We start from the raw sequence: 27,659 nt of genomic DNA on the forward strand, positions 1-27,659 counted from the left end.
TGTCTGGCCATTGATCCTTGAGCCCTGGTGGATGAAGTCAGTTCTGGAGAGTTTGTGCCATTATCTAGCATGGACTTTGGCAAAACACAAAAAACCAGACTCCCTTTGTGTTCCACCATAACAAGGCTAAAGCAGGGCAGTGACTCCGGAGCAGCCAATGTTTGAGGATTTAATTTGATAACTTGTGCTGCCCCACCCTCCCCTGTGCAGCTCCCAACTGCCAGGAAATATTTGTTCAGGTTTTCCTCAGACACTAGATTTCATTCATTAAAGGCAAATGCTGTGACCCAACCAGGGGAAGGGGACAAGGGCCAATGAATTCATTTATTAAAAATGAGAAGTTTCAACCTGGGAAAAAACCCAACCGCTGGCATTAATGAGGGCTGTGACTCTCCAAGGCCAAAAGCAGTCCCATTTCCCTGCAGGGACTGGACTTAAGTGATGGATCGGAAAGGAGCTGGCTGGGCCAAAGTGCCCCCTGCCGCCAACCCTCTCCCCCCTCCCCCGCCCAAGGAAAGGACACGCTCAAAGGCGTGGAACACTGGAAAATGTGACTCCATATGTGACATCGAAGTCCCCCAAAGCTGTTTCTCTCTCCCTCTTCCCCAAGTCCTTATTTAATTCCCCGGCACTCCAGAAACCTTTGGGGTGCAGTGGGGTGGGGTTCTGAAATCCCAGGCTAAAAGCCAGTGGCCCTCAATTCTTATAGACAGCTCTGCGAATGGACCCCAAGCAGAGGAAGCTGGTTCTATCTTACCCCACACCATCTTTCTGAGCTAGGTGAATGGGGCCGTCTCCTTATTTCCCAGCTTTTGAAAAAGTGCCCTATCTGCTCAGTGGTTTCTAAAAAGGGCCTTAAATGCTCAGCCGGAAGTCTGCAAAACTAGTTACAAACTCCTGGTTTAATCTTTTAAAAGTATCATCCAAGAAGACAAAGGCACAGAAATTTCAACCTCCTCTTCCTTTCTTCCTCTTTCAGTAGGATTGCTCTACTGATACACACCCATCCACTAAGCCCACCGTACCTTGTCTTCGCTCCCGCAGGGCCTTTCGAGTTGTTTTCCAGCGAGCAGCAGCGGCTACCAGAGAACCACCCCAAGTCGGGAGGCGCCAGGTCCCGCTGCCTTAGCTTAGTAATGGCTGCACAGACATGGGGTTATATTTGCTTGTGTTTGCATCTTAACCTCATTTTCCCAGTCCTGGCCAATCACAGCCAACCTAGCCCTGGGCTTGACTTATTCAAACCAGAGGGGAAGCTTTATCTACTATCCAAAACAGAAACAAGAAGAGCGAACCTTGGGCGCCTGGGTGGCTCAGTGGGTTAAGCCGCTGCCTTCGGCTCAGGTCATGATCTCAGAGTCCTGGGATCGAGTCCCGCATCGGGCTCTCTGCTCAGCGGAGAGCCTGCTTCCCTCTCTCTCTCTGCCTGCCTCTCCATCTACTTGTGATTTCTCTCTGTCAAATAAATAAATAAAATCTTAAAAAAAAAAAAAAAAAAAAAAAAAAAAAAAAAAAAAAAAAAAAAACGAACCTCTAAACCTTTAAAGGCTTTTCTCTTTTTGACTCCAGCTCCACGCCCTGATCTAATTGATTTTTTTTTTTTTTTAAAGTGCATAGCCCATCAATAATGCAGGAAAGAGGGTGGGAGGATAGGAAATTTGCCATATTATAGCTGTGGATGCATTATGCTGATGACAGGAGGCAGAGGCTGGAGCTGCCCCTGAGCTCCTGGGATGTCTAGGCCAGCAAGTGCCTCCTTGAGAAGCTTCTGGGCATTTTTTCAGAGGAGGGAAGTCCAGTGGCCAGGATTGTGTCATCCTGTTTTGCTCCTGAGGGTTTCCTTGGGGTCCATACAGCAGTCCAGTCAAAATCTGAGTGCCGGGGCGCCTGGGTGGCTCAGTGGGTTAAGCCACTGCCTTCGGCTCGGGTCATGATCTCAGGATCCTGGGATTGAGTCCCGCATCGGGCTCTCTGCTCAGCAGGGAGCCTGCTTCCTCCTCTCTCTCTGCCTGCGTCTTTGCCTACTTGTGATCGCTGTCAAATTAAAAAAAAAAAAAAAATCTGAGTGCCTACTATGTGCCAAGAACTCTGATGGGCTCTCAGTTCTGGGGATCCTGGTTTGGGAGAATGAAGTCTCTCAGGGCTTCTGGTTCATCCCCCAGAAGTCAATAGGACACCAAGTGTATGCTTATTAAGCACCTGGATGGCAAAGGAATTGGTTCCAAACGAGGGCCAGACAGAGTCCAACTTCTGTAACCTTGAGCAGAGCAGCACTGAGGTGCTGAGTGTGTGGCTGGTCCCCAGCCGGAGGCGACGGCTCACCCAGCCTGGGGGCGCCAACTCTATCCGATGCCAGGGGTGGCAAGGGAAGAAACCTGTGCTGGTGACTGCCCAAATGAACAACAGCAGGGACAGGAAGCAGCTCCCATTTCTGGATGGGTTTTTAAAACCCGCTTTTATTAATTAATTGTAAGTAATACAAATATTCCAAAAATATAAACAGACACTTAATGGCGTTCTACATTTCAAGTTTTGAATACAACAAATTTATCAAACCATGAATATGTAAGCAAGGTAGTCAGAGTCCCACAGCCCAGTCACAGTGGGAAGCAGATCCTCTGCCCTCCACATGGCATCTTGACGGGGAAAGCAGCAGGATGTGGAATGTGTTGAACTTGGCATAACTATAAGCGAAGCTCATGGGGCCCAAAGAGGAGGGTCTGCTCCAGGGGCAGGACCTAGAGCAGGGCGTAGGACAGCAGGTCACCCCGCCTTCCCTCCTCTGCTTGAATGCAAGTAATTATTGGCATTAAAAAAAAAAAAAAAGACAAAACTAACCCCATTTTACAAAAAGTGGTTGAGGAATAGCAATGGTAACCAATAGAAGACCTGAAGGGAAAAAGGGGCTTACCTTCCACAGACACTTGGCCTGGCTGGCACATGGGATTTAGGACAGCCCTACATGGAGGGCTGCCCTCCTGAAGGAGGCCTCAAGAACAGGGCAGGGGCAGCAGATCTGAACAGGATCTGTCTCCCAGGGAACAACTGCCTTTATAGACTTCTCATGCTTTTAGCACAAAGATGCTTCTTGGCCACTGTTCACAGAGGTGAGCTGAAACACTTAACAAAATAGTCAAAATCTTTGGGAGGCAGGAGGGAACTAAACAGAAGGTCCTGGGTTAACTGAAGGCAAATTTACTCAACCTCTCTAGAGGAAAAGGACCCACGGGCCTACAGAGCATCCCCTCTACAATGTGCAGAGTGGAAACTCTTCCCTTGACTGTTTCCAGACTGGTCCTGTGTCCAAAGCTCCCCCTATGAGAGGGACACGAACATCAGGCTTTTGATTTAGAAGCCCAATCAGAGAGACACACACACACTGTGTCCCTGAAGAGGCACCTTGAAGAACTGAAGCTGGCAGGTGGGCAGATTCTGGGTATGGCTCGAGTTGGGGCTGACCAGGCACAGTGGCCTACTGCCTCTTGAGGACAGCCTCCAACAGGAAGGGCTGACGGGAAGCCCCAGAACAGATTCTGGGCTAAACTGCTTCCCTCCCAATCTTGCCTTTCTCCCCCACAGAGGCTGGCTGATCCCTCTGAGGAGCGTTTGGCAATCATCACTCGCCCCTAACACACTGTGAAACTGGAAACCAGACAGTAAATAATGACTTCAGGCTGGCTCTGGTCCACATGGATGGACCCTGTTTAGGTTTATTTGGCCAAGTTCCTTCTCTGCCAGTAGCAGGAGAAGGGGGAAAGAGGGATATTCCTGCTGAGGACCTGCAGGTGGGCAGGGCAGGGTTCTGATGGGAACAAGGCCTAGAGAGCAGAGGTTTCATGCAGAAGCGGCAGGGACACCCCTCACCAAGATATCCTGGGCTGTAATCATGAGTCACACTTGGAGCATTTGGATGAGCCTGTTAGGAAAGGGGGGGGGGGGGCACGGGCTCTTCCCTCACTGGGAAAAACATGGGAGACCCAAAGGAGGGCAGGAAGGGTCCTAAAACTGGATCGGCTTAGAGCTGCTTATTGCTTAGAAAAGTTTGGCTGGGCCCTGGTGGCAGATTTGGCCCAGAGGCTAACCCTCAGGGTGGGGCCTGGGAGAGAGGCCCCTTCCACAGTATTAGGATAAAGGCCCAGAGAGGGCCTTAGAATCAGAAAGTCCCATTTCCCCTCAGGAGGTCTCATTCCTGGCTAGCACCGGACCCCTCTTCCTTTACCTGTAGGACCCCAAGGGCACTGGGGAATGGTACTGGGGGAAATGACCACACGTCACCAGGGACTCTGTTCCACTTTTGTGACACCAGTAGGAAAGACATGGCCATACAACCTTGGGACAAGGAGGGGGGCTGATCCCAAATGCTTAGAGAATGATGCCAGTCAGCCCACTACCTCTCAGAAGACCAAGCTGCTGCCCCACCACCTGGCTGGCTCAAAACTGACCAATTCCTCAGGCTGAACCCAGTGTGTGGACACTGAAAAGGATAATAGGGAAGAGTCCTGAGGGGGGGTGTCCTCAAATGCTTTGTGACCCCCTGCCTCCAGGGAAAGCAGAGATGGGGAGAGGAACTGCCTCCTGCCCCAGGAGGAGGGAGGGACGGAAGGAGGAAGGGAGAACAGGAGACAACCCCAGCCAGCCCCAGGGGAGGCCATAATTAAGGCAGTGATGCTGGGGTGGGGCTCCCTTTTGGGATACCCTTGTGCTCCCAATTACAGCAGCACTTCCCCTTCTCCATCCTCAGGAAACTTCCATTTTGTGGCAATTTTTAAAAGCGTTCGCTACTAAGAAACTTGGAAAGCGAGAGACACGCAAAGCCGAGGTGTGTCAAGGGCTCGCTCACACCTGTCACAGGAGGCAGGAGGCATGCGCATTAGGGTAGCAAAGGAAATGAAGAAAATGCCCCTCTTCTTAGCTAGGGAAAGCAGGAATGCCTCTGAGGCCCTGGAGCAAAAAAGCAACAGCACAGGAGGGACTGAGACAGAAGCAGAGAGTAAGAGGCACAGGCCAGGGGGGGGAGGGGGGGAGAAGGACACAGGAAACAGCCCTGCCCGAGAAGCAGGGCGGGCGTGGGCTCCAAGCGACCCTCCCAGACTTTGGAATAGAAGTCCTCACACCAGCACCAGCAGAGAATCCCTGAAGAGCAGACTTAGGGACATGGTCCCATGCTCAGCTGATCTACAAGCCAAGGGGACACACTCGTTCATGGTTTGGGGGGTTTTCCTCCTCCCTGCACCCCCAGGGCCTCCCACATTCATCTCGGGCCCAGGACTGCAGCTTTGTCAGAAACAAAACAGGCCCAACACTCCCATGTTTAGAAAGAGAATTTTAAAAGAGAGTCAAAAGAACGGAAACCTTATTTGTCTCTTCCAGGCCAGGGAGAAGACCTCCTTCCCCAAAGGTTCAAGACTATGGCTAGGCGATGAGGAAGGCAGGCCCAGCACCCAAGCCTTGGGGAGACACAGAAAGGGTCCATGCCAGGCACTTGGCTGGAGGCATGTGCAGCCCTCAGACCACAGGACTTGATGGATGCTGGGGCTACTGGTTCTGGAAACAAGCTTTTCTTTCCAGAAATGTTGTCGTTCTGTCTGCAGTAGCTGGCCGGAGAAAAGTATCAGAAAGGCGTGTGCCTGGGATACCTGAAGGCAGCCTCTGATTCGCCCTTTCTCCTTGGCATGAGCCTTCTAACACCAAGGAAAGGCCATGAGTTTGGCAACAGCCTTCAACAGTCTTCATCCCTACCGAGCACGGGGGCTCTCAGGGTGACTGGAGAGGAGGCAGACTAACCTGGGGAGTCTTGATCTTTCAGTTTTTCCCTTAACCTGAACATGTATTGTGGGGCCACAGTTCAGGGTGAGACACAGAGACACATAGACACAGAGACCAGACACACACACACACTCTCTCTCTCTCTCTCTCTCTCACACTTGGGAACCCAACTCAGGGAGCAGGCAGCTCTGGGAGTCGTCGGTCTGCTATGTGCCCACTTGGCACCTTATCCTGTCCTAAAGCCCTTTCCAGTCACTTCTCCTCCAGGCCCCACTTGGTGAGATGCTTCAGCTTCTGCTCCGTCAGGCTGATCATAAAGGCACAGTGTAGGAAAGTTCCCTACTGGGATGGCCACTGTTTGGAAGCAGGGAAGGCTAAGGGGCCCGCAACTGCCCAAGGCTGGTGTAGACATCCTCTGCTCCACTCAATTCCTCAAAGATCGGGATCAGGTTCAGCAGCTCAGTGTCTGCCATGTCATCAAACCAAGACTGCACGGGCACCTGGGATGGGGAAAAGGCAGCGTTAGTCTCCCGACCGCCAGTTCTTCCCTCCCTGGCCCCAGCCTGAGGAGGCTAGCTAGGAGCAGCTGGGTGGTACACTCCTCTGGAAAAGCCCAGGTTTCCACTGCCCTGCCCCTCCCTCGCACTGGGGTAGAGACTCCCCAGTCCCTGCATGTGGGTGTGTCTGGACCACTCACCGCATTCTCCGGGTGGAAGATGTAAGAGGCGGGCGAGTTGTCTAGGATGAGGGTTTTCCTCAGGTCCCTTCCCAGGCGGCTGAGGTCCTTGACATAGCAGCCCTGGTGGAACACACAGGATTCCCGGAACAGGCGGGCCCGGAACACGCCACACCGGTCCAGCAGATCCGTCACGGGGTCGGCATACTAGCAGCAGAGAAGATGCTTTTGTCCAGATGCAGTCCTGGCTCCCCTTGGGGCTGCCCGCGGACCAGAAAGGAGCTGCTAGATGCCCCCGCACCCATGCAGCCACCACAGGTGCTCTTGCACCCCCCCCCCCACCAGGTACCTTGGCTAGGCTGGCAGTGAAGAGCACACATTCAAAGAGTTCCCCCATTCGTCTCAGGAACTCATCCACGTAAGGCCTCTTGAGCACATACACCTGAAGAAAAGCCGAGAAGCCTGTTGGAGGCATCCCCGTTGCTGGGGAAGTATGCAGCATGGGTCACTGTCCCCATTTCCACAAAGAATGGCCAACTGGATCACACCTCACTCTGTCGGGTCCCTACACCCTGGAAACCTTCTGCCCCACAGACTGCTACCCCCTCCTCACAAGGCTTCTATGGGCTTGGCAGCCCACCCATGACCCTGCTAAGGCAAAAACGCATAAGCCTATGTCCTAGAAGCATCTCGGTTTCAGGCGGCGAACCATCAGCTGCCTCCAGAAACAAGTAATCAAGAATAGGCCTCACAGACGGAAACAGCCTATCCTGGATTACTTGAATCCAGCCACAGCCTCTGTGGGAGCTTCCTGTCCTTGGCTCTGGCGGGACAGTGTCCAGGTCACCATCAGGCAAGGTTGCAGACACTCGTGAAACCTCTCTCCGTGACACAGTTCTTGGGAATGTGCCGGGGAGAAGTGACTCTTTCTCCTCAGGGACTGTGGGTCAGATACCCTGCGTGTCCTGCTCTCGTGCCCCACCATTTGCGCCTGGTCCAGCCGGCCACCCCTCACTCTCATGTCCACCTCTCACAGTCTTGCACATCTTGGCCTCAAAGGTTCCGTCAACTACATGTCCCTCACCACTCCGCATCTAACTGCCTCCCCGCCTCCAGGATCTCCCCCTCTCAGCCAGCCTTGATGTTACAAGAAGCATTCCTTCGAAGCTTGTTATCCATGTCACTCCCTTCTCAACTGGCGCAGGCCTGCCACGCCTCTCCCTACTTGGTGGTGGCCTGAACTGGCCACCAACTCACCAGATCCCTGGTGGCTCTGTAGCAGGACCCCTCTGCGCTGAGAAGCCACAGCTTGGCAACCGTGTAGGTGCCACTTCTTCAACCTCGAACAAGTCCCTCCCTCTTCCTGGCTGTTCATCCAGCTTGGCATCCCCTCCCTGCTCTCTGCTGAAAACCCGCCTTCCGGAGGTAGCCGCCCAAATTTAATCTCAGCCCTTTCTCATGAGGCAGGGTTCTCCCTGTCAATCTAGTTTATTGTACAGATCTGCCTGTCTGAAAATACGCCTTCTTCTCTCTGCAGGCTCTCTGCATCTCCATGACCTCAGATGGATATAAAGCTCAGCTGGGCAGACGCTGGGCAGTCCAGAGCCAACCCTGGTTCCGAGCAGGGGCTGTGCTGGGCCTGATGTCACCTCAGATGGAAGGGCTGGTGGTGTTGGGGACAAAAGCTTCAAAGGGACACAGGACAGTGGTGACTCCCCAGAGAAGCCTCAGGTAAGTCTTCTATCCCACCGGGCCATATGGACAGTTTCAGGGCTAACAAGGCCTTGTTCCTGATGGTTCTGCCTCTCAGGCTGGCTGGCAGGCCTTCTGGGCAAGTGTTCAGAGTAACTGCTTTTTCACTACTAACACTGCACGAGCCCGGACTGAGCAGGTTATGCAGGGTCAGAGGCTGGGCTTGCTTGGATTTAAGTGCTCTCTGACAGCATTTACTGGGGCGAAATCCAGGGTGGGGACCTCAGGGAAGGGATGTCACGGAGGACGAGATGCCTGGGCAGGGGAGGAAGAAATCCACTTGCTAGACGGGAGTCAGTGGGCATGGGGAGGAGATAAAAGGGAGAGCCCTGGCTTCCTTGCCTGTAAGGGGCAGACAACCAGCTCTTCAGGATTAGAGAAGACGCCACTTAACAGCACTGGCTACCTTGGCTGGGAGATGGTGTTCAGTAAATAGCACCTATTACTCATATTGAGAAATATTTAATTTTAAACAGCTTGGCTGCAAAGCAAAAAAAGTTGACAGCTAGAGGGTGATGAGAGGCTGAACCGTTTCAAAGATCAGAAAGCCCAGAGTGTGAGAGGTAGCAAGAAAGGAGGGGCTGAAGTTGCAGGAGAGGGCCCCGTGATGGTGCGCATCAGAAGGGCGGAGGAGCCCGAGGCCTCTGGGCCGGCTGCGGCCTGGCAGGCAGCTCACCTGGTGAGTGGTCCCCTCAATCTCTACAGGCACTATGAAGTCAGCGTTGTTGATTGGCTGGAAAGCAGAAAAGTTAATGAGGTCAGCACAAGGGGAAGGAGACAAGAAACCTCTGCCACAGCTGCTGCACTATCCCATGGGAGAGCTGGGGAAGGACGGAGTGCAGACACTCCAGGAAGCTGCTCCTACCACCCCATTAAGGGGCACAATAGCCTCTCCTAGTTTTCCCTACTTACCACCACCCCAATTCTTCAGGCACTGAAGCTGAGACAGCTTCAGTGCCTGAGTTAACAGACCTGACAGAATGGAGGGAGGCCAGGTGCTGGGCTGAATCCAACCCTCTCACAGGCCTGTCCTCTCTAGAGCCCTGGTGGGATTCCGGGCTATGTGACTAGGGGCAGATGAAGACTGTGGGCAGTGACCGGGGGGAGCAGGGATTCCTACTCCACGTTCTTCAGTGTGGCCTCTTGAGCATCTGTGATGCCAGTATGCCAAAATGCCAGAGGCCCCCAGCCTGCCCTCAGCTTTAGGCTGCCCCCTAGCACCTGCAGTCAGGCACACAAGACAGCCAGAGTGGCGTGTAGGAAGAACTCCAAATGGGGAACTACCTTAAAGGAGCTATGCACAAGTGTTTCATCCAAGTCAATGACCACGCAGATCCTTCCTTGATCTTCCTCTGTCACCTCTGGGAGCAGACAGGTCCCCGGGATCTGAAACCAGAGCCAGATGGCTGAGGTCTGCCACCAAGAAAGCCCAAGTGTTCTTCTCAGCAGAATTCTGAGAAGTACTGGGGTCATCGCAAGACACAGAAGACCCTCAACTTCAACCCAGAAGAGGTGCCCTTTGAAGGCCAAGAGATAGAGAAAGAGAGTTGGCTCCTCAGCTCCAGCCTCCCATTGGACTATGAAATGATCTGAACATTGAGATGCAGGCTAGGGCTGGTGTGGGATGGAGGTCAGCTATCTCCCCATAACCTAACACCTTGTAACGAGTGGGCCCTCTGCAATCTCTGGGACAAATGGCTTCCATAGGCAGTGGCACTAGCCAGGCACTGAGGAATGAGGGTGTCACCCGATGTGATCACAGGTCTGGGGCCTCTGAACATGTCCCCTATCCAATTCACCTACCTGATAAAACTGGTACTGGAGACAGTGGAGCAGATCCGACTGTGGGAGAAAAGGAGGCAGTCAGTGCCCACCAGCCAACGCCATCCCAGCTCAAGCCCACAGCTTCTGCCTCAGGCCCAGACCCTGGGAAGGTTCTGGCATAAAACGGTGACTTTTTTAGAGTAAGCTCTAAACCCAATGTGGGGCTTGAACTCATGACCCTGAGATTAAAGGTCTCATGCTCTACTGACTGAGCCAGCCAGAAACCCAAAAGTGACTTTTCCTAAGAGCTGGACAGGAAAGGGGAAAGGCCAGAGCTGCCTTTCGACATCAGATGTGATGAAGGATGGAGGCGGCCGTATCTCTGTTCTCAGCTGCCACTGCCTCTGAGCTGGAGTAGCAGGAACTCCAGTTGCTGATGCCGGGACACGGAATTGGAGGCAGAACCCAAATCGGAACTCCCCCCTGTGGTGTGTTTTCTAGACACTGTTGTGGGTGGGTGGTTGGGGTACACCGTGTGGGGAGGGCAGCAGAGCCCCTATAAAACATCAGGTATGCCAATGTGAACCTACACTATGAGTCCGAAAACATGAGGGGAAGTGGAGTACAGAGAGGTCAGAAAGCTTCCCCGGCCTTCTGCCAGTAATAAAAATGTTAGGGTTGTAAAAAGTGATATGTGTTCTTAATAGAAACCCTGGAGAAAAATGAAAATCTTAACGTTGGCATTTTAGTGTATTTCAAGTCTGTTTTAGCAGTTCCCCTCCATAATATGTAATTTCACATTCTGCTTTTCAACCTAATGTTGCAACTCATTATTTTTCCGTGTTATCATGAACTTTGTAAAAGTCAATTGCTAAGGAATACTGTCACATTGCACTTTATTTACCAATTCCCCCACTGGCTAACACGCTGATGCACATATCTTCAGCCTGATTTTGAGAGAGAAAAACAGCTAGACGTTGGTGTTCCTGAAAGAAGTAACCAACGGCATTGGGGGCAGATGGGGTTTTGGTCTGGGCTGTCCCCACCCTTGAAATGCCAGACACACCTTCTGCTCTTTGTGAGGCTCAAAGACATTTCCCAATACCCGCCCCCCACCCCAGGACAGGTGAGAGAGCTAGAAAAGGATATCGAGAGTGTGGCAGAATTTCAATTCCTTGCTTCCCAGGGAGTCAAGTAACTTGGAAGACAAGCTTTGTATGGTACATGGCCACAGAACTTGGAGATCCAACTCTATTTATTAGCCAAAAACTCTTCGGGGGCTACACACACCCTCTGGATCTCAGTTTCCAGGTGCGTAAGTGGGAATACTGATGAACTTCCGGATCACATGAGACAATATACACCAAACGCCTTGCATGTTCCTGGCACCTGGAGGGTCTGGAGTGCAGGGGCCCTCAGAAACTACAGGGAGAGTCACACAGCCTGTATCACAACGAGAGCCAAGAGAAAGGAAATGGCCTGTCTGGGAGTGACAGAGAGGGGCCTCTGAGCCAGAGATCTCTGAGACTTCAGGGCAGATTACCTTGCCCACATGCCACAGTTGCAGGGGGCCCCACGAGTAGCCCCCTCTTGCTGGCACCACACCACCCTCCTCTAGCTACCTTAGCAATGGTGTTGGCTTCCTCCTTGTACGCAGAGAGCTCAGTAGACGAGCTTGACTGGCCAACATGCTGGGCGCGAAAACAGCAGAAAAAGGCCTTGAAGATGTTCCGTCCACGAGGTTTCTTAGGAGAGGACTTGGAGACCAGGCCTAGAGCAGAGGGAATGATGAGGCATTAGCTACAGGGTCACTGTGGCCACAAGCACCCTGTACCCACCTCCCTCCAAGCTGTAAACCCCAGCAGGGCCCCAGAGCATGGGCCAGGCCAGTCACCAAGTACAGTCCACAGTGGAGGGTGCGGCTTTAGTCCAGCATCTCTCTAGAGCAGAAATAGCAGGAATCACCACTCTCTGGTTTGGGAAATGATATCAGAGAAGCTGGCCTTCCTTTCATGGCAGGGGACAGGCACCCAAAGATGGAGCCAGACACAGAATCCAGGGGTCCCATCACTCTGGTAGCATGCCAAAGGTCCCCTCAATAGTAAAAGTTACCAAGGCCAACCCCCAGTTCCTGACCAGCCCTAGTTGGTTCTCTTCTTTGCAGAAGAACTAGCTGCTCCAGACAAGGGAGACACTTAGACCCTTTTGGGGCTAAGTGTGGGGCCGTGGGTCTGTGCTGGGTCAGTGTCCCCAGAGGCCAGGTCAGCAGCAGCAGCAGCAGAACAGCCCAGGCTGCAGCCAACAGATGAGAAAACAGACAGCTGCAGCCCAAGGAAGAAGCTACACTCTCTCTCCACTCCCCCAGAGCGCTATCCTTCCTACTCTCTCCCCTCACAGGCAGGAGGCCTAACCTGTACACCACAGGAACACCAAACCCTAGGGAAACACACCTGGTGTTGGGTTTTAGACCGATGGCCCGGCTTCTAGACTGTAGGGGCTCATTCCTACCTTGGTAATTCAGGCTCCGGAAATACTAAGCCATTTGAATAGGAGGCTTGGTGAGGCAGCCCCAGAAAAGCCAAACTGATACAAACAGCCATGGCCATTATGGGATCAACCAGAAATGGACTTCAGAGTATCTTTAAGTGCCTTTTGCTTTTACAGGAACTGTTCTGGCAACTGTGGAGCAAGTGTAGGCAGAAATGATGGGGACTGTGGCCAGGAGGTGGCGCCACGCAACTGCAGCCCAAATGGTCCCCAGCCCCGGTCTCAGCCTGGGTGGGAGGGGCCTGAGGTTTTAACCCGCCCACTTCACCGTACAATGCAGGCTAACAGCGCAGGAAATAGAAAATAAATCTGGAAACACCTGTCACTGTGGGGGTTAAAAAGGCAAACAATGTGGCAATAAGGACGACTTGCCTTGAGTTGTTCCCTTTAGGAAGGGAAGGGGAAGACAATGTGGTGGGACCCACCCAGAACCAAGGCAGGGCTCAGTCCTCAGAGCCCAGAGGTCCTTGCAAAGAGGTGAGGAGAGGGTCATTTAATAGCCAAGTGCGGGCTGCCTGTGCTCCTGGAGTGGAGGAGAGAAAATCAAGGGATGTACCGGGGCCCCCTCATCCCCTGGCAAGGTCCCTGTATCAAAGAGACACACCTCAGAGCAGAGCCGAGTACCTAAAGAGCAGGATGAGAAAGGCTCCTTGGACTTTTCCTGACTTTTAATAATCTAGGCAGCAACCAAAGGCAAAGGATGGCTTCTCCACCTGCCTTCATGGCCTACCTTCAATTCCGAGACCGGGCACGCAGGCAGACGCTGACACAAAGCTCCAAGACCAAAGCTGAACCATCACCCTTCCTTTGGTTTATGGTTTCTTCACACAGAACCACAATCAGAGGCTTAACCCAGGCCTGGAGCCTTTTTAAAAAGGCCATACAGCCCAGGCCTTTCCTGAAGAGAGGCCGTCAAGAACGCACTCAGCATCTTAGTGACAGACGCTGTGAAGGCTAAGTAATCCTGAGAGGCAGGGGGGTGAAAGGGGCAGCTGGCTGGGGCCAAAGAGAGGCCTCGCTGGTGCCCACTGTGGGAGGCCCAACAGGCAGACGCACTTCAGCCTCAGACACAGAGCCAGGCGGGGTGGGGGTAGGGGTTCCTCAGCTTGGTTTGGACTCAGCAGGGGATGAGGTCTTCTCAAAAACACAATGCAACCAGGCAGCCCCTGGGCCTCAGAGACCACAAATGCCTTGACCTTGGGGGCAGGTGCTCTGAGCAGAGCACAGAGCTGTGGCGCCTGTGGAGGGTGCCCCAAGCCCATGGCAGCAAGGTCAATACTCCACATGTCCCTCTGTTGGGGCCCCACTGCCCTCAATCCTTCTCCAGGCTCTCTGTCCTCCTTGTCCTTATGAACACTGTCTCTGAGAATCCATCACAGCCTCTTCAGCCTCCCCTCAACATGGCTGCCTCCTGACGGGGCCTCCAATGGCCTTGGCTGAGTACATTCCCCCGCTTCTGGCCCTGTGTACAGCAGGTGCTCAGTGACTGTCACTGGCGGAGTGAATGACTCTGAGAACTCCAGGGCCCTGTCACCTGTACAGAGCCAGGACCCGTGGAAGCCTTCACTGGTGTGCAACAGCCCAGAAGAGGCAGAAACAACAACAAAAAGCATCCTTTAAGGTATGACAGGAAGGTGGGCACTGAAGGAGCTGAGCCCCTATGGGAAGCCACTTAGTCTTTCTGGGCCTCAGTCATGTTTACTGGGAATGTTTACTGAGATGCTGTGCCAACTCTGACACCATTACCTCATTTAATCCTTAGTACAGACCCAACTGTAGGCACGAATTCCCCATTTAACAGAAAGGAAACTGAAGCAGAAAGGTCATACCGCTAGAGATCACACAGGGAGAAGGACAGCAGAGGCAGGATTTGAAGCTAGACCTGCCTTAACCCAGGGCCAGAGTTCTTACCCACTCCTCACCCTGACGGGCTCAGGGGTATCACGTGCATTATCCCTACAACACCAGCGAGGTGGTGGGGCCCTCTCAGTCTCTTAGAAGGTTTGTTCCACTCCTCTCTAGGGTAGGATGGTAAAGGATTAGTCTGGGGCCCAGCCCCCTTCTTAGCTGCTCCCTTGGGCAGACCGTGAAAGGTTGCAAGGAGTGAACAGTACAAGGCTCTGGGATTCCATTGCAGGGCTTGCTTCACCCCCATTCCAGCCCTGCACCTGCTTTGACTGACAGATACCTCTGGGAAATCAAGAGGACAATGGGGGAAGGAGAGGGGGAGGGGCTGGAGACAGGAGGTTTGGCCCCAAACCTGCTTTGTTCAGTGAGTGGGTTTAAGGGTGAGGGGGAACACTCATCAGAGTGGGATCTGAAACCTGTGTCAGAGAGCCTTTCAAAGGTCCCCTTTAAGCCAGCACTCAGTATTGTGTCCCTGACAGCCAGGGGCAGGCCACCCCTAACCCCTCTGCATGGGACAGCGAGGGGACCTGTCCCCCCTCACAGACAGGAACACCAGGCACAAGAGGATTTACAGGCCCTTGGGGATTTCGCTGTACACGGTTTCCCATCCAGGGAGGGCAGGATTCCAATGGGTGCCATGCAGCCCTATGACCAGCTGCTCTCTCTCCTTCACCCTTCCTGCTCCCCACGCTCTGTGGAAGCCCTCCTCCTCTCCTGGCCAGCTGCTGAGGCACACCTGCTCTCTCTGCTCCAAACATCTGGTACGGGCTCAGTGTCAGAGAGCAGCACAGACCTAATGACAGGAACTCTGGCTTAAGGAGAAAGTGAGCAGGTGGCTGAAGACAAGGAAGCCGGGCCTCACCTCCAGTTCACTACTGCAAGCCTTCCCACCAAGCCAGGGGGTGAAGATGAGGTGGGACGTGGGACATACCCCTTGCTCTGAGGGTCACCTGGGCTGGGGGCTAGACTCTGCCATGACTGACTGTGACACACAGCCTCTTTGAGCCTTGGTCTCTGCATCCATGACCTGGGACAACACCAAGACCTCTCCTGAATGGAGAGAAACAAAACTTGCTGTGCAGACTCTAAGGTTCAGTGCTGTGCTCGTTTGAATTATCTAAGGGGTGATGACCACCACTGAGCAACACCGGACCTCGCTGCAAGAGCCCTGCAATTGGACACTGGGGGCCCTCCTGCCCCGGGAGATGTGAGGAAGGTGTCAAAGGAACTCTGATCATGAGCAGGTTTCAAAAAGTCAAAACAACCCCTATACCTACTTCTAAACCCACTAGGAAAGTTGCTCTCCAGCTTGCAAACACCATGGCTGATATTCTTCAAGAACAGGAAAGCAAGTGAGGCTGTTCCACCTGAGATGAACAGTGCCCTCTCCCCTTCTGTCGATCACTGCTGCCACCAAGAAGCACTAGATGAGGACGGTATTTGCTTCCATCACGCAGAAACTTGTGTGTGTACAGGTCTGCTGCGCACGCGCAACACCCCACCCCCCAACACACACGGAGACTGGCTTTGCCAGGACAACACTATTTTTAACCTTCTTCTGAAGGTCAGGTTCAGATATCACTGTTGCCAACAACACAGCTTCGCATCCCAGCGAAGGAACTCCTCACACATCCGCCTGGGAGCCGGCAGAAGGCAAGCTCTCAGGCAATTGGATTTTAACAAGCCCATTCACGTAGAAGGATGCTTTCTTGATTCCCTCAGAAGTACTTCCTTCCCCACCATTTCCCATCCCCCCATAGCAAAGGATTTAGTCTGGCTATCATTGTAAAATGGCCTCTCTCAGGGGCCTCCCTCCCCTTAGCAATTGGAGGAAGGAGAGTATTTGGAGCATTTCCGGCCCTTCTTGGCCAGCTGCCTGGGCCCTGCAGCCAAGACACGTCTGATTGGGGCTCCCCACAGAGAGGAGTCCTCCCAGGTCCACAGCAAGGGGCATCTGGCACTTGGCTAAGGATAGCCCTGAAGCGCCAGGTGGACGGAAGGGCTCCTTGTAATTCTCTCCCTCTGCCCTTGGACCACCAGGTGAGTCGGCAGGAGTACAAGAGGCTGAGAGATGCCTAGACATCCTCCCCACAGAAGAGATTGGAAACAATGGGAAGGGTATACCAGTTCCCACAATGCCCAACTGCTGACACTGTTCTCTTCAGGTGACAAGGCAGACAGGTCCTCAATCAGCTCAGCACCAGCTCCCAAAATTCCCCAAACACAGCTGTGAATCTGACCACACAGACCTTTAAAAGTAGTTCTAGCCATGCTGTTTAGCTCACACCAGCACATTCTATACTGGGGCCCTTCTTGTGGCTGGCATCCAGGCTGTTTTACTCGAGGGGTGTTCTGACAGTCCTCCTCTGGGCCGGAGGGCTCCTTGCATCTGCCTTTCTTCTAAGACAGAAGGTTTTTTCTCAGTCCTGGGTCTTAAATGCAGCCTGTATCGGTGTGTGTGCGTGTGTTTGTGTGCGCGCGTGTGTGTTACAGGTCACTAGCTACCTGTCTCCTGCCCCTTCCCTGTCCCCTCAGCAATCTGGTCACTGATCTCAACACATGGCTTCAATTTCAGGGATGTTCCCTTGAGAAGGACTGGTTTGGGAGCAGGAGATTCCTGGCAACTTCTAAAACATGATCGAGATACTTTATCCATCAGCCTTTATATAAGTTATTGTCAAAACACCCTCCTAGGTCACTCTAACATACTTTAAAATCCTACTTCAGGACACCTGGTGGCATAGTCAGGTAAGTGACAGACTTGGTTTCAGCTCAGGTCGTGATCTCATGGTTCTGAGATCAAGCCACCCCATCGGCCCCATGATCAGCATGGAGTCAGCTTGTAATTCTCTCCCTCTGCCCCCCCTGCTCGTGCTCTAATAAATAAATAAATCTTAAAAAGAAAAAAAAAACCCAAAAAACAAAGTAATACTTCAAAAACATGCTGGGGTGGGGGCAGGGCTCCTAGAAGGAGCAACAGGTCCTGGACTTGGGATGGAGGGGCCGTTTCCTCACACAAGTGTTAGCAGCAGGCTTGGCCCCCAGCCCCACGCCAGAGGGCTCTCAGTAGATGTTAGGAAGTGATTGATGGCCCACAGTGGCAGCTTAGACAGACCGGAGAAGCCGAAGGGCTGGATCCTGTTCCTGTGTCTGCCGGAGGCCTTGCCCCACACATGCCAGCGACGGCAGAGCTGTCCTTGTTGGGGACTGGAAACCACACCTGCCCACCTCCCAGGGAGGAAGTGCTGAGCAGGCCCCTGCTAGAAGCTGGGAGGCTAAGGGAAACCTGCAGGCAGGACACAAACAAACACCTTCTCGGTGGCTGTTTTGGCCATGCTTTAGCTGTCTGGCTGACTCCTGGAATGCCCGATTTGGTGGAAATCATGAAGAATCCAGTGCCTCTTTGTCCTCCAGCTCTGTAAGCCTGCTTTTGGGGACACATGCATGAGTAAGATGCAGATGAGGCAGTGGAGGCACAGGACAAAGGGACCCTCAACCACCTCTCCTCCAACCAGTGAACAATATAGTGGTCACACAGAGTGCCATGGACTTGGATTTAAATCTGGCTCTGCCACATGTAAGGTATGGTCTTGGGTATCAGTCTCTTCATCTGTAAAATGGGAAAACTAACATTACCTATTCTGCAGAGCTGTGAGATTTACAGGGACCTCAGGGTATGTCCTGGCTCTGGTGTCAACTGCTAGTCATTAAGGACAAGGTACTGTCATAACCTAATCTCAGTCTCAATCTCAAAATGTTCCACTGGAGGAGACCACAGAGATTATCTTCTCATTCCGGAGGTCACACAGAGGTAGTGGCAGGGCCAAGCCTGGGAACAGGCCTTTTCTGGAACTCCACAAACCAATCACAGTGTGTCTCTGTCACACACACACACTTTCTCCCTCTCCCTCACTCACGGAGGTTGGCCAACCAGCTCCTTCTTCTTCTAGTGGCTGGCCTCTGCAGAAGGAGTGAAGGAGTCTGCCAGAGAGTCTGTCCTACCACCATGGAAACTTGCCTGCTCTGGCCACACCCTTCAGTTGCTCCGGGGACCAGCCAACCGGTACCAGTGTGTCAGCTTAAGAAAGTACCCAGGCAGAAGTCAAGCAACCCAGCGCTTCCCCCATTTCAGCGTCTCCAACAGCTCTGTGGTCTCACCTGAGGCACAACCTCTCTGAGGTTCAGTTTCCTCACAGGTCAATGGGAAAAGGTCTACTTGACAGGGTCCCTTACAAGGTGGCTCCAGGTTACTTTAAAAAGTGGGGATGCACAATGCAAATGAGAGGCCATGCAGTTCACGGTTAGGACCGGACCCTGGAGTCGGAGTCCTGGCTGACACTAACCAGCCATGTAGCCTTGGATGAGGTGCTTTGGCTCTTAGTTTTGCTCATTTGTGAAGTACAGCTTAACTTCTACCTCACAGGTCAGTGTGAGGATTAAGTAAGATGCTAGATATAAAATGCTAGGAACACTCCCTGGCCCATGGTAAATGCTCTATAGTCTGTGATCATTACTGGGTGAGAATCATTATTCTATCCGTTCACACTCAGAAAACTTTAGGACTCCCCTTTAGGAGCCACAAGATCTTTAATAAACAGCAAAACTGGATCCCTCCAGGGGACTCTTTCTGCTCAGGGCTAAGTAGGCAGTTGGGGCCACTGCTGTGTTTACCTGGCTCTTCTCCAGGGACACTTGTCAGAATCATAGGGAGCATTTGGAACACACACATGCCCGGCCCACCTGCTCACGCTCTGATTCGGCAGGATCCAGGTGGGGTCTTTATTTTTAGTAAGTGTCACAGGAGATCCTGATGTGTGTCCCTGGCTGAGGGCCAATGCCTAAAGGTTGCCAGTGGTCCTTGACTAACCCTTCCAGGACTGGAGAGTGCTTCAGCCAGTGTCCCCTGGGTCCCTTTCCCCACCATATCTCACTGGCTCAGTGTTTCTGCATGTCCTGGAGGACTTGTACCCGAGGGTCTGGTTTTCCTTTCTAGGAGTACTTGCTCTATCACTGAATCAAAACCCAAGCCTGCTGTCTCTTCTAACAGGCCCCTGTTCCTGTGAAGGAGGGGCCCCAGCCCCATTTTGCTACAGAAACAGAAGAGCTGGGAACTACCACACTGAGAAGGCATTTCCACAAGCCTGTGTTAGGCGATTTGGACCTTCCCATGAATCTGCTTGGCTCTCACTGGGAATGGGGCCACACTTGTTCCTTGAGAACAGTGTGGGTGGGGAAGAGCAAATTCTACAGGATGCAAAAGCTATTCATATGTCAAGAGATTAAGAAAAAAAGGTATAGAATAAAATGAGAGTAAGAGCAAGTCTGATTTTTAGGGGGCAGAGGGGGAGGATCAAGAGCATTTGGACAGGGAAAGGAAATGTCAGGAAGTCTATTTAGAGATCAGGTTCAAGGATAACCCCTAGAAGAGCTGACCCATAAAACAAGACATACACAGCTCCTGCCTAGAGGGAAGCTGGGTGCTCCCTGGAGTGGAGTACCCATTCTGTTACAACAGACCTAGGGCAGGCACACAAACCTGAAGGGGCTGGGCACTTTGCTAGACAAAGAAACCCTGTTCTAGTTGGCCTCTGGTCCAGAGCGCCTTCCAGTTCTAAGTCCATTTCTCCACTTTGATTTCTAGCTCCTTCATAAGAGTTACATGTTAACGAGTTCATCTATATCCCAGTTGGGAACCATGCCTCCATTTCCGAAGAGGGAGGGGATCATGTCAGGGCCACACCCAGTCCCGTGACCCCAAGAGGAGTGAGTTAATTCTGTGCTTTGCAAGCAGGCTGGCCTGAGACAGGGCAAAAAACAATTTTCTTGCTGCTTTTGTGCTTTCTCAGTGTTGTACTCCAAAACCAAGGCAGCAAAGACACAGCTTAAGAACATCTATTTCTTTTCAAAACCCCAGCTTTTTATTTCTCTCTTTATTACCAGAATTCCCTAAAAGAAATGTGAATCTCACTGGGTCCATTAACTCAAAGCAAACGCAGCCGGGGCCAGAACACAGCACACAGTTGTCTCAAGCGTTCACGATAACCATTTCTGAGAGGCTGAGTACTGCTCAGAAGGTTTAGACTCCAGAGACTCTTCCCAGGAGGTGCATGGCCCCCCTGGCCTCCTCCCACCCCCAGATGCCCAGGCGCCAGGCAGAGCGGCAAATGCCCCAAGGCACAGGCTGCTCCCGTTAGTGCAGATAAAATCCCATCCCAAGTCACATGGGCACAAAGACAGGGTCTGTGCAGCAACAGTGTTTGTGAGGCTCGGAGGCTGATCCTTCCAGAAGGCCCAAGCCCCCACATCAGTGTCCCCTCTGACCCCAGCCACCTGTCTTTAACAAAAAAGCCAACATGATCCCGTGCAGTTGCACCGTGTCCTTTGGGGAAAGGAGAAGGAACTAACAGAGCGTGGTCCAGCCCTGTAAAAAAGAAGGGCATTAACATCTCTCAATCACCTCCTAAGTATGAGGCATTGTGGAGGTGTAAATATCAATATTTCTATTTTACAAAGAAGTCACTCCAAACACTAACGTGATTTGTCAAGTCTCACTGTGAATAGGAAAAGTAGGGATGTGCATCCGGGTCTGAAGCAACTAACTGCTCCTGGAACAGTTCTCTGAAACAACAAGGAACACTTTAACTGCTGCCCGGCCTGGCCCTCCAGCCCTTCCCACTTCACCCAATCAAACACCAAACTTCCCAAGATGGGAATAGAAGACACTAGCCTAAATTACCCAAAAGCTGGCTGGAAGAAGGCCCAGGAGGAAGAGGAAGGGATATACATCTGTACATACATATGTACACATTTACATGCCATCCTTCCTCCCTGCCCCCCCAACCCCATCCACTGCTGTGATTTAATTCTCCACGGAAAGGCAGCAATGCACCCTGGCTAGAGGTGTGACTTTGACAGCAGTCACCATTTTGACAAAGTCCATGACCATAATGGATGTGGATGTCCCCACGGAGGATGCAATGGCCTCTCCACTGCCAGCTTCTATAAGGCCTCGACGGCTGAGAAGGGAGCAGACAGAACACCAGCCCCTGTGCCCGCTCTGAGGGGCTTTTCCTGGCCCTTCCAAAGTCATGCTCCACTGGAAACCCACAGGAAGGAGCAGAAGCTCCAGCTCCCAGCTTGGGAGGACAGAAACCCACCAACTTTGTTGCTCAGTTAGCAGCACTCTCCTAGGGGCTTCCAGAGGGAGCAAACCCAGCCTCTAAGTCACCACAACAGGTGACTTCCAAGATGGAGGAAGCATCTCCAAAGCAGACTTGGGGGGAGCCTCAGAGCCACAAAGAGGTCAAGGCTGAGCTGGGGCAGGGAGAGGAGAGGAGAGTGACGAGGAGGGCAGGAAGAGTCGGCGGCACACGTGCACCCCGGGCCCACATAAAGCCAACCAAGGAGGAAAGCTCCGGTAACACCTGTTCCTATAACTACAAGGAAAGGTGTTTGAGCTTTTCCACGAGAAAATAAGGCAGAATATATTCCTTATGGGGAGAAAGCCGAGAGCTGGAAAAACCTCACTGGCATCCTCACTCTTACGGAGGGAGGGTCAGCTACTGGCACCTGCGCAGTTTCTCAAGTGAGAAGACAACTCACCACACCACCATCTCTCACTGAGAGGGTCACTAGGTCTCCTGAAAAAAGAAAAAGGTCCCGACTACCCCACAGGACCCATGGGTCCCAACAAACTCCAAAAGAGACTGCCTCCACCCTCTCACCTCACTCTGGCTTGATCTCATATTTTTGGCTTTCCCCCATCTAACTCCAAAGCCCAGGGCATAACCTCCCAGTAGTGGGGCTACACCCTCATACGGGGCTGTAATAAATGGCCATTCTCTGGCCAAACTGATATCAACTTTTCTTTTCGACTTCTGATGTTACACACAACCCTGTCCCCACTGCATCAGGAAGCCATTTCACCCATCTGTCTGGGAAGATGATCCAATTTTGGTCCTTTTATCATCAATGCTTTCAGTAACTTTGTTCTATTTCCTTTACTGTAATTACTTTTGAATCATCAACACACCCAGCCAGCCTTAAGGCTCCAAGAACTGAATGCTAAAGAGGAAAAACAACAAAAAAACACATACAAAAAACCCAAAACCCAAAACAAAACAAAAAAACCCCCAACAACCCCGTAATGGCAAACAACTTCACTAAAAAGCCACCCAAACTGGGAACAATTTTTTTTTCTAGAAACTGACTTATTAATAACCTGTATCACACCCCTTCCCCTTTTTCCAGAGGGAGGCAGGGCAGAGATGGGATGCTGGGGAGATGGGAGGGGACAGCAAGGAATTCCTAAAGGATATCATTAAAACATCTACTCCCCACCCCCGCTTAAAAGAGGGAAAAAAAAAAAAAAGGATGCAGGATTTGTAAATAATGAGAGACTCAGAAAGTTGGCTTGCTAGTTGCTGGGTGCCCAAGCAGCCTAGGAAAATAGTATGTCTTCTCCGGAATGCAGTCAAATTACATGGAGAGAAAGAGAGAGCGCCATGGCTCCTGGCTTGAGAATTCAGATTCCTCCAGGGATAAGTCTGAAGGACAAACCACACACAAAAAAGAAAACAAAAAGCGTTAACTCCAAGAAAATCCAACCAACTTCAGCAACTGAACACTGTCAAGAAGCCAGCTGCTCTGCTTCCTGCTGTCATCTCTTCTGTTCCCTGCCACTGGCCCTGGTGGCTGAAACTTGCAACTCTGAATACGTAAGCCGCCCCTTCAGTAGTCCTGCTCCCTCTCACTCCTGGTGTGTTTCCCTCACCAGGAAGGCACCCTCCAGAGCCTCTGCAATTCTTCCCACTTGTCATTACAAGGGACCCCTATGGAATCCTTCCACACCCAAATCTCTTCATCACTTCTGGCTACCTCCTGGAGTCCTTTCCTGGGATGAGACTGCGAACAGGCAGGAGCTAAGTTCTCAACACAGAAAGCCTCCCCTCTTCAGGCCTCAGCACAGCTGGGCAGCCAGCAGAGGGGAAGTGGGTGGCCCATGGGGTCACACAGCCTTCTTAGTGATGCAGCCAGAAGCACAGGGCACAGGGGGGCTTGGGATCCTATCAGGCAAAGCTAGCTCTCTCCCTCCTCAGGGCACGCTTATTTAAGGAAGGACCCTCAATGCAGGAAGCATACATTGCTCCTCCACCCCATTCCACTCCAGGAATTAGGGAAAGGCGGACACCAGCAGCTCAGCTTGCCCCTAGGCAAGTTGGGGGAGTTAGTAGGGAAATGCAAACCCCAGGAATAAGTGACCTGCTGAGTAAGGTTTCCAAACAGGGTAATGTGGCCAACACTGAAGACCCACAGCTGGCCCCCCACCGGGGTCTAGGCCTCAATATGTTCAAGTGCAGTAGTGGCCCTGCATGTCCTATTCTGGGTGGTCGAGGGAAGGGCAGGAATGCTTCCTATTTGGTACGCAGAGCGTGCTCTCTCCAGGAGCAGGGGGGCCAGGTAGCCCCAGCCCGGGGAAGTTCTCCAGGAAAAAAAAAAAAAAAACCCAGAAGACAAAAACCAAAACAGATAAACAAACAAAAACACGAAAAAACCCGACCTAGTCCTTACTCCCCGAGGAAATTCTGTCCGCTATTTTAAACACATTCCTCAAGCCTCGAGGAGGAACGTGGGGGAGGGGGAAAAAGAGTTTGGGGCTTCGAGTGACCAAACTAAGAGAGATTCCACCCTCGGGCCGCTAGACCTTTCCCCGCCCTCGGCAAAGGCCTCGGCCTAACCCCGCTCCGGTTCCCAAGACCACCCCAGGGTGGGCCCGCGACCCCCTTGCGTTTCCACCTGACCCTCAGGAAGGCGGGGGCCGCGAACTGCTGCCCACGGAGAACTCGCACTTTTTCGCTGCGCGATTCAGAAACACGCCGGGTCTGATGGCATTCGGCGAATTATGTAACCAGGGACACCGCTCCCGGGCTAAACAAACGCGGCTCTGTGTGTGCAGCCGCGGCCCCGGGGAAGCGCACCGGGGCAGGGAGGGGCTGCGGCCGGGCCTCGGGGTCCGGCTCGGAGGATCAGAGAACGCGGCAGGAGGCAGCCGGGCCGGAGCGACGAGCCGCCGAGGTCCCCGGCCCAGCGCAGGGCCTCGCGCGGGCCAGTTGGGTCCCCCAGGCTCGGCCCCTCCCCCACCGCGGCCGCCCCCGCCTCCAGGAGGTGAACTTGGTCCCAAGTCGCGCAGGACCGCCGTCACCGCCCGCGGCCAGAGCGACCTCGGGCTTGAGGGGGGCGCTGGGAAGTGCTGGACTCCAGTTCGGGCTCCATTCCAGCTCCGGACCCCTCCGTCCCTCTCCCCACGGCCCTGGGGCGGCTGCGCGCCGTCGTGTGGGAAAGTGACGACCCCACCTCCCAACTCAGGAGGAAGACCCACGCGGGTGACCCGCTCTTCGAGCGCTACTCCTCAGTCTCTCCGTACGGAGGGAGGGTGTGCAGGACAGGGTGACAGCTGCGCGATGACGCCCCTCCCCCTCGGGCGCCTGGAGCCCGGGCCCCGCGCAGCCCCAACGGGGGTCTGAGTGCGGACAGAGACGCGGGGGCGGATGGAACAGGGAGTCGGGTCGGAATCGCGGGCTCTGATCCCCGGGAGGTCAGGGACCCGGACTCGGGTTCCGGGCTGTGCTAGCCCCCGACCCGGCCGGGGGCGACGCAAAGTTTTGGGAAGTTGCTGCCCCTACCTTGCTTGGTGAGCACCAGGGCGTCTTCCCTCCGCGCCTGGGTGATGATGGAGCCGTGTTCCATCTAACAATCCCACGGGCCCGGGCTGGCTGGGCGGGAGGACCGGCGGGCGCGCAGGCTGGGCTGGGCTGGGGGGCCTGGGCGGGGGCCCGCTCCGGCTCCCGCTCCGGCTCCCAAGACTCGGACTCCCACAGCTGTTCACATCCCTGCTCTCGTTTCCTCCCTGGGCCGGGAAGGGAGGCGACCTATACGGAGGGCAGGCGGCCCGGGCAGCGGCTCCCCCGGGTGCCCCCGGCCCCGATCCCCCGGCAGCAGCTCCGGGCTCCTCAGTTTGGGTCCAACATGGAGAATCCGGAGCGAAAACAAGAGGAGGAAATGGGACACGGGGCGGTTTCCAGGCTCCCCCCTCCCCTCCGTACTCCGGATAAACAACCCGCGGCTGCAGCGCCCACCCCCGCGCGCCTCCCGGCTCCGGACCCGGCCTCTCCACGGCCCGCCAGCCCCTCCCTCTCCAGAGCACCTTCCTAGGCCCCAGGACCCTCCACCCGTGAGCCGCCGGGGCTGCGGAACATCCCGAGCTTTCCTATTTTGTTACGGAAAAAGCGAATCCCCGAGGGGGGTGGGGTGGCGGGTGGGCAGGCTGGCAGGGGAGACTTGAAACCGCTCCGGCACTCCTATTGGCCCTCTCGGAGAAAGGGGGCGTGGCCCCTCCTTACTAAGCGGTGCGAGGACCCAACAACATTCCAGTCGCTACGGCCACGCCCCCGGGCCACTCCCCCCTCGTCCGGCTGAGGCCTCCCAGTCTCCTCGGCCACACCCCCTTCCCAACTACTTAAAAAGACACTCCAAAGCTCACGTTTCTGTACTCGGTGCTGGTGTGTTCACGTCTGTGCGTCTGTTCTCGGGTAAGGTGAAACGGTTCCGCCCTTCACATAACCAAGGCAAGCCTCGAGTCCTAACCTGGGTCCGGCCAGGATGGGAGGGTTCGGGACTGTTTTCTTCCTGCTTGGCCCTGGAATCGTGGGCCTACAGTTACACATAAAAGTACAACCACAGAATCTTCGAAAGGGATGTGGGTGGGGGGCGGACTCGGGACCCCAGAATATCAGAACTGGAACTGACCTCGGTACGGTCTGACCTACTGTCCAAATGAGAGATGGGTCGCAGGGCTTTCCTCAAAGCCACTCACTCATTCCCATTCAGGGTTTATCTCCTCCCCCTCTTCCCCTATAGTTCCAGCCTCAGATTAGACAGATCGAGGTCTCCAAGGGAAGAGCTTTTGCTTGGTGGACTCAATGCTCCTTCCCCTCCGTCTTTGCTCTTAGGCCTCAGGCACCCTCCCCAGGCTATGGCTCCTGGACTCAAGGCTTTGGGTGAGGGATATACACACACACACATTTGCTTCCAAGAAGTGAGAATTCCAGAAGGTCAAGTTTCAGCTCAGTATCAGGCCCTTTCCAGTGAGCTACATCTGTCCATAGGTGACATGGGCTGCCTTCAGAGGAAGGGAACTGTTCAAGGCTGGCAGGAGTGATATAGAATGCACCAGCTGATTTCTGAGCTGCTTCTAGCCCTAACAGTCAATGATTTAATGGAACTCACCTACCAAGGTACGGCCTTCCAGCGGGTCGGGACTTCTGTGGTCCCTGGCAAGTGGGAGTAGTTGATGGCTTTCCCTCTGCAGTTTCCATGGCCCAACTCACACCAGGCCTCACTGAAGGGTGGAGGACAAGTGGGTCACATCTTAAATCTCCAGGTACCATCAAATACCTGCCCCCTGCCCCAGTCCCTCCTTCACGAGGAGAGGTGAGGTTGTGATGTGTATCAGGCTGTGTGTCTTAATAGTGCTCATGCGTGCCTGGTTCTTCTGTTCTTACACACACATACACAGAACCTTTTTATATAACACCATATTAATGGAAATTCTGTTTTTCCAAAATGAAAGCTGTTACAGAAGATCTGAATGATGCTTATGTAACTTTAAAAACTGAGTTTGGGTAGATCTTAATTCATTAACGGAAGGGGAAAGGGAAGAGTTCTTTTTTTAAGATTATTTGAGAGAGAGAGAGAGCACGAGCACACTAGTGGGGTGAGGAACAGAGGGCGAGGGATGAGCAGGCTTTGTGCTGAGTTTGGAGCCCGAGGCAGGGGCTTGATCTCACGACCTGAGATCATGACCTGAGCCAAGATCAAGAGAGGAACACTCAGTGGGACACTTCAGGGATGGAGCCACCCACAAGCCCGAGGAAGGCATTTTTACATACTTATCTCCCTTCATTATTTTATTTTATATTTTTAAAAAGATTTTATTTATTTATTTGAAAGACAGAGATCACAAGTAGACAGGGAGGCAGGCAGAGAGGGGGGAAAGGAAGCAGGCTCCCTGCTGAGCAGAGAGCCCGAAGCAGGACTTGAATCCAGGACCCTGGGATCATGACCTGAGCCAAAGGCAGAGGGTTTAACCCACTCACTGAGCCACCCAGGCGCCCCTCCCCTCATTATTAAAAGAATCACTAAACCAATAGGATTCTTAAGGTAAATCTTCAGTTGGGTGTGGGGGGCC

General features: G+C 53.3%; 1 protein-coding gene across 1 annotated transcript; it reads right to left on the bottom strand.

The window, feature by feature from the left end:
- Positions 1-3,822: 3,822 nt before the first annotated feature.
- Positions 3,823-25,667, bottom strand: CTDSP2 (CTD small phosphatase 2). Its single transcript, XM_059403587.1, has 8 exons — positions 25,096-25,667; positions 11,581-11,729; positions 9,998-10,036; positions 9,479-9,580; positions 8,871-8,927; positions 6,792-6,884; positions 6,464-6,649; positions 3,823-6,266 (listed from the first exon to the last, which is right to left on the bottom strand). The coding sequence occupies exons 1-8, from the start codon at positions 25,157-25,159 to the stop codon at positions 6,141-6,143; spliced, it is 816 nt and encodes a 271-aa protein (XP_059259570.1). The 5' UTR covers positions 25,160-25,667; the 3' UTR covers positions 3,823-6,140.
- Positions 25,668-27,659: the final 1,992 nt, after the last annotated feature.

The sequence above is a fragment of the Mustela nigripes genome, chromosome 6 (assembly GCF_022355385.1).
Source record: "Mustela nigripes isolate SB6536 chromosome 6, MUSNIG.SB6536, whole genome shotgun sequence".
NCBI lineage: Eukaryota > Metazoa > Chordata > Mammalia > Carnivora > Mustelidae > Mustela > Mustela nigripes.

Excerpts from the sequence above, each read along its gene's own strand:
- CTDSP2 (XM_059403587.1), bottom strand. The coding sequence starts at position 25,159 with ATGGAACACGGCTCCATCATCACCCAGGCGCGGAGGGAAGACGCCCTG. Across the intron at positions 9,581-9,997 it reads TCCAGTACCAGTTTTATCAG|ATCCCGGGGACCTGTCTGCT; the intron begins GTAGGTGAATTG and ends CTCTGGTTTCAG. Across the intron at positions 6,885-8,870 it reads TTGAGGGGACCACTCACCAG|GTGTATGTGCTCAAGAGGCC; the intron begins GTGAGCTGCCTG and ends GCTTTTCTTCAG.